Here is a 6,490-nt window from a genome sequence, read left to right as displayed (position 1 = left end):
CAGAGGACAGGCCATGAGCTAGCAGACAAGAGGAAGTGGGTCTGAAGACCTGAGCTTCCACAAAAGGGCAAGCAATTCAGAACAACTCAGGAAGCCCAGGCCCTGTGTTGCCAGAACTTCCCCATCTGCCCCCACCCCTGTTAAATCAAAGCCAACAGCTACCTGAACTGACAGAGAAGCCAGCTCTGGGAGGGAGCTGAGAGGCTCCAGGCTGTGGCAGTTACAGTAGCCCCCAGGCTCGCACACCCAGAGGTTGTCACTACAAGGTCTGTGACAGTCAACCCACCCAACAGTTTTCCAGTTGAGACCACTTCTCCCCACTCCTCCCTAAGATCTAGAAAACTCCCGTCTAAATTCCTCTGAACACTATGGAAGGGCACCTTCCAGGTGCCTGAAGACACGGCACAGGACTCAGGCTTGCCTGTCATCCTCCTGAGGCCACCAGCACAACACGATCCCACCATTCTCTACAAACACACAATGACATGACCTGTCTCCCTCTAGAAAGGATCAATCCATCCACTCCAACCTTTCCCCTACACGGTGTATTCCCCCAAGCATCTTGGTCCACCTCTAAGGATTCGTCCTCCCTAACCACAGACTCAGGGTGCCATGGCCATCCCCAGGTGTGATGTCCTTGGGGACATCCAGTGCTCCCTCCCTCCTCAACATCAGCCCAATCAACTGTCCCCAGGGGCAGTGTCAAATTTGAATTCCCAAGGAGTTGAGGCATGGCAGACTCGGATAATGCCCCCATCCCTACAGGCTTACCTCCATTTGAAGCCATCCTCTAAGGCTGGGCACTGACCACCGCTGTCTGGCAGTTTCCGCAATAAGAAAAGTCAAGGGTAGGACCAAGAGAGTGACCTGGCTCAGCAGATGCTCCTGAGTCCAAGTGGAGCAGGGAAAATTTGAATGTAAATAGGTTTAGAACATAGGCCCCCAGACATTCTGCAGAGGGGGAGGGGCAGTGGGCAGCTGGTAGGGGTGGGGGACATTCTGTGAACGGCTTCAGCCATTAGGCAAGAACCTGAGTTTCCCTTCCAACTGGACGGCAGCAACACAGATGGTGTGCATCTCTTTAGGCAACTTTCAAATTGTCCTGACTCACAGCAAAAGCTAATATCTGATTTCCCCTTTACTTCCATTCTTTATCAACAGACCTACTTTTGTGCCAATCAACCCATGCTCCTTCCCACTTTGGGTCTTTCCCACTCTTGATGAATTTCAACAGGGGATGCACTTCCCGAACACAATTCAGAACACGTTTTCAGTCTGAAAACACAGGGGTTCTTAGGAAGGCAAGGGGACTGGGTGTTTGAAATCAGGATGGTCTCAGCCGATCCAGGTTATTAGGTGGTTGTCTGCTCATCATTGTTTCGAAAGCAATCCTTGTGCCCCCAGGTCATGTATGTTGCTGGAATCTCTGTCCACACCAGCAGGCCAGCCTTACTTCCCATCCCCTTTGCTGGAAAGCCTCAATCCAGGAAAGAGTGGCTATGCAACCTATAGCACCAAGACCAGAAATCCTTTCATTTTGTTTCCTAGCATACTGTGCTGGTGTTAAAGGTTTATTTTTTGTCTTTTGAATGATTTTAATTTAACCAAGCAATACTTTTGCATGGTTACAAATTCAAACTGTGCGCAGTGGAATAGGCAATGACCAGCCTTCCTCCCATCTCTTTTCCCTGGCCACTGCATTTTCTTTCCTGGAGGAAACAGGTGTTTTCTCATTGTTTTTCATCTTTTCAGAGATATATTATGCAGTCAAAAGCATAATGAAGCTATTTTTGCTGTCTAAAAATGCTTTCAGGTTTTTTGGGGTAAAAATTAATCTATTAATATGATCCAATGTTTTCCTGGTATTTACAATGACTGTGTTTATCCTAGTAATGTGGCTCCTCTATTTCTGTAGGTAAATTCCTAGAATAAGACATTGTTCCATTCCTTCAAATCAAAAGAATAGAGTGGCAGGATTTAGCAAGTATGAATAATGAATACCAAGTAGAATTTGAACTCAAGATAAACTGTGAATTAGTTTTTATTATAATTGTGATCCATGTGATATTTAGAGTATACTTTTATTAAAAAAATCTGTTTTTCCTTTATCTGTGTTAGTCACATTTCACTGGGATCTTGCACTTTATCTGGTAACTCTTCCCAAAAAAGTGCAACATATGAAGTGATTATTGTTAACTCTCCACTGTGAGAGTGAGAACTTCCGGTAAGGAGACTCAGGTGTGAATCTTGGCTTCACCACAAAACACAACCATTGCAGAAAACAATAGCAGGCTGATTTGATGAGAGGAAGTCAGGAGTAGCCATTATACCCTTCTCAGCTTCCAGGTTTAGTGGCAGCAAGCACAGTTGTGAGGGACAGGAGGGCAGAACACCGTCTTTTTCTTTCCTTACATAAAGCAGCTTACAATTCCTAGAGCTGTGGTTTCTCCAGGAGTTAGAAATCCACAACCCATGTTCATTCTGAGACATGCCAGGATGCTATCCACCAATGTCCCATCCCCATTCCCATGCATCCCCTCACATGTGTGAATCCTGGCTGGCCTCTGTCAGCTCACTGCTGGCTTCATCTTCACCATACGTTCTTGCTGTTTGGAATCTAGTGTCATCGCACGTGCTTCTCTGCGTGGGAATTATTGTAGCCTGTCTTTAAAAAAACTTCATTCTCATTTTCACACTGAGAATCACTGTCCGTTTATCAGCGTCAAAATGACAGGAAAGAACACTCAGGTTCTGTGTTGTGAACAAGGGGAGTGTTAGGAAACCGGTCAAAGGAGATGAGGAGTGAGTACTCAGAGCACAGCAACAAAATCTTCCGAGACACACACGTCACTCCCTGCTGGGCGGGGTAATTTTGCACTGATGGGAGGGTGTTGGGGAACGGAAGAGGCCTTCAGCCAGACCACTGCACATTGCTAACATTCCCTGAAACACACCCTGTTGGCACTTACGAAGCGTTTACCCCTTCTGAAGACATTTGGACTCAAGAAAGGCAGAGTTGCAGGAAAATGTAACAGGGACCACACTGCAGGGGCAGGTGGTGGATTGCAAGTCTCAAGCCCAGGGTTCTCCCCTCCTTGCCCCAGTTGTGTGAGGTCGTTCCTAACTCCTGTCCAATATCCTCATGAATTGTTGGTTTTGTCCCAACTCTAAACCTGAATGGTCCAGCAAGCATTTCTATGAAATGCCTCCACAGTGGCCACTGGGAGGGGAGTGACCTCCACACAGTGACTGCCTGTCTGGGTGCTCCCAGGCCTTTTGTCCTCTGAGACAGAACTGTCTTCTTACATGCAGCCCTCTTCTGCTGTGCAACTCTATCTCGATCTTAGCTGAGAAGATCAACGGAGAGCAATGCAAGCAAAATCATGGTAAACTTGACAAAACAAAACAAAACAAACCGTAAATGTTTTGGAGATCTTTCTGAGGACTAGACCTTTTATCACGGGCAAACTTAAATGATTTTCAATCAATAACTTCATCTAAGAGGGATGTTGAGGCAAAAATATTCTCAGAATTCTTGGTTGCTTCCTCCCTTGTCAAGTCAGTCAGCGGATGCTTTCTCAAGATTCTTACACATGACTTTGATACAGGATTTGAATGAGTCTTTTTCTGACCAGTATACAAAAAATATACTGTGGAACAGTGTCTTGTCTCAATTCTGCAATCACTTCTGTGCATGTCTGAAGTCCTAGACCCCAGGAGGAGAGACAATCAAATTAGCCAAAGGTAATTTGTGAAGACTGACCATGGGAGGTGGTGGCTAGAAGTCCTCAGGCCGCTGCTCTCTGAGCATGCCCATAGAAAGTCCTGGGCCACACTGACTGCTGAGAAAGAACATCTCAGGGCTTGGATCCCCTGTTCAGAGGACACATGCTCTTCCACCCCATCAGGGAACAGTAGAGGAATGGCGGCTCCATGCTGTGTCCTGCCCAGCTCTCAGTCTCTGCACTTGAGGCCCTGGGCCTGTGTAGACGTGAAGGCTCTTCAGTGTTATCACATGGAGACAGATGATAGGAATCCTGCAAATGAGCAGAAAGGATGTGACGATTAAAGTTTCTTCTGAAGCTATTACAAACTCAAGTCACTGAGTTGCTTCTCTACTAGTTTTTTATTGCCAACTGGAATTCTGCACTGTGTTGCAGAGTCGGGGGTGGGGGAGTGTGGAATTGTTCCCTTACTACCTGCTGCTCTGTCAACTGAAATTGATCAAAGCTATAACAAAAACATTTCTAGAAATCATTTGAATGTGGTCGGAAAAACTCTGGGAATGGAGTCAGAAGAAGGTATATTTTGGAGTGTGTTTTCAGGTCTAAAATTCTTTGCCAGAAATGTTCTTTAATGGAATCTCCAGACTGAGTAGGAAAACAGGGCATACTATTGTTTGAAAGGAATGAGCAGGAATGAAATAAATGCAGTCCACAGGGAATGCAAAACATGCAAGTTGAGGATACTTTGCTTTAGGATAAACCCTCCAAAAGGAAACCTTTCAGCAAGAGTGTTACCTAAGTGCATGCAATGCAGGTTTGTATTACTGAAAACTGGGAGTGGCCGTTGCGGACGCACTGGTTTCTCAGAGGCAGGGTCACGGAGGTTCAAAGGAGAAGGCCTTGTCTGGCCCCAGGAAGCACCCAGGTGCCTCGTCCCTCCATTTCCCCATCTCCAGGGGGGCGCTCCCAGGGCGGGCTCCAGGCCTGCCCCATGCGCCTGTGCACGAGCCTTGAGGCAGGCGGGGTTCCAGCGCGCCGCTGGCCGCCCTCAACCGCTGGGAGCGTCTGTTGCTGGCGGTTCATGGCGGGGAGACGAGCAGCGCGAGAGCAAAGGGCGGTTACCAACGGCCTTCGCTCTCATGGAGTCCTTCTTGGTGTTACCTAAAACTAAAGCCAAGTGTGATTAGAAGGTAATCGCCTCCTGGTCATGCTCCCACTGGTCACCAGTGTCCGCGGGGCGACCCCACATTGTGGCCAGAGCAGGCCTGTGGCGGCGCTCAAGGCGGGCGCGTTCATAGCTTTCCTAGGGGGGGCCCTGCGGGACGCCCAGGCCTTGCTCCTTTCCTTGCTAGCCTGGCCCTGAAGTGAGGGAGGAGGGTTTAACAATGCAGTGGGAACCCCAAAGTGTGTCTCCGCTGTGCCTCTCAGATTCCAAACAATGCAGAAGCTTGAGGAAAACCTCAGCAGTTGAAACCGTGATGCAGTTCAGCGAAGAAGTAGTTCCTGTCCTCGTAAAATCAGTGAAATTCTCACGGATGACCTCACTGAGTAAGTTGTGAAGCTTGTTGACTTGATCAGAATGATCAGCCAGCATGCATGTTTTAATACACTCATTTGTCAGTGATGTGAAGAGCTGCTAAGTGGAAGAACAGGCCATTAGTCATAGTCTGTTCACTTAGCACAAGTTGTTTGTGGATGCAGGAGTGTGGCCAAAGTCAAGAAAAGCTTCTATAAGAATCGCTTACGTATGTGGAATTTACAAATAAAAAGTAGTGGTATATTATTTGTAAATTGTAGGCTACACATGTATCTAAAATTTCCTGCACACATGTGTGTATCTTGGGTGGTTGGGTTAGTGTGTACTTGAGAATGTCATGAAGATTTATTTTGGATTTTGGAGGGTGTGAGATTTGTGGGGGTGGTTTTGTGTATGTGAAAATGTGTTTATATGAATTCTTAGTTTGGAATTTGATATGTATTTAATTGGCGAGAATCTAATATGTATTCACATGTGTGGGTTGGTGGTGTCTGTCTGGAGATTGCAGATTAAAGGTCATAACTGGGCCAGGCCGCGGTGGCTCACGCCTGTAATCCCAGCACTTTGGGAGGCTGAGGTGGGCGGATCACCTGAGGTCAGAAGTTGGAGACCAGCCTGGCCAACATGGTGAAACCCCGTCTCTACTAAAAATAGAAAAATTAGCTGGGTGCGGTGGCGCATGCCCAGCTACTTGGGAGGCTGAGGCAGAAGAATCACTTGAACCCAAGAGGCGGAGGTTGCAGTGAGCCCAGATCGTGCCACTGCACTCCAGCCTGGGCGACAGAGCGAGACTCCATTCCCCGCCCCCCAAAAAAGAAGGTCATAACTGTTTTTGTGAGAGTATGTAGGAGTGAGAGTTTATAGTTGGAGGATATGAGATGTAAGATATGTATACCAGAAGAATTGGGGTTAGATACTTGTGATTTGGGTTGTGAAGATGTATTTTCCATGTGTTTTCTCAGATGAATGTTGGGGACTTGTATTTGTCTAATGTTTGGCAGATTTGGAAGAATTATCTTGTGCACATGGGCAATAATAAAGTGCTTGTGTCTGTTTTTGTGGATGTACACTCTGGTTTACGTATTTGGGAAATGTAGGAAGACCAGAGTGTACGTTTTGTGGATGTACACTCTGGTTTATGTATTTGGGAAATGTAGGAAGTACTCAGGACATGTTGCATGGTGATTTGTGTGTCTTTTTATGATTTTCAGGGGGTGTGTATGGCTAT

At 46.8% G+C, this 6,490-nt stretch overlaps 1 protein-coding gene and 1 long non-coding RNA gene across 2 annotated transcripts in view; both read right to left on the bottom strand.

Moving 5' to 3' along the window:
- LOC105534461 (NUT family member 2D-like) overlaps window positions 1-2,627 on the bottom strand; it is an 18,086-nt gene extending 15,459 nt beyond the window's left edge. Inside the window, exons 1-2 of the mRNA XM_011973188.1 lie at window positions 2,577-2,627; window positions 772-885 (exon numbers count right to left, since the gene is read on the bottom strand). Coding sequence (XP_011828578.1) covers window positions 772-885; window positions 2,577-2,627 — 165 coding nt within the window. The remainder of the gene's footprint in view (window positions 1-771; window positions 886-2,576) is intronic.
- Window positions 2,628-2,687: 60 nt separating this feature from the next.
- On the bottom strand, window positions 2,688-5,362 carry LOC105534458. The gene is made up of 3 exons (XR_001005277.1): window positions 5,079-5,362; window positions 4,551-4,886; window positions 2,688-4,037 (listed from the first exon to the last, which is right to left on the bottom strand). It is a non-coding gene; the product is annotated as an uncharacterized LOC105534458 (long non-coding RNA).
- Window positions 5,363-6,490: the final 1,128 nt, after the last annotated feature.

The sequence above is a fragment of the Mandrillus leucophaeus genome, unplaced genomic scaffold (assembly GCF_000951045.1).
Source record: "Mandrillus leucophaeus isolate KB7577 unplaced genomic scaffold, Mleu.le_1.0 Scaffold1351, whole genome shotgun sequence".
In the NCBI taxonomy this organism is placed as follows: domain Eukaryota; kingdom Metazoa; phylum Chordata; class Mammalia; order Primates; family Cercopithecidae; genus Mandrillus; species Mandrillus leucophaeus.
Note: the sequence above shows the minus strand (reverse complement) of the source record. Positions and strands in the feature narration are given on the sequence as shown.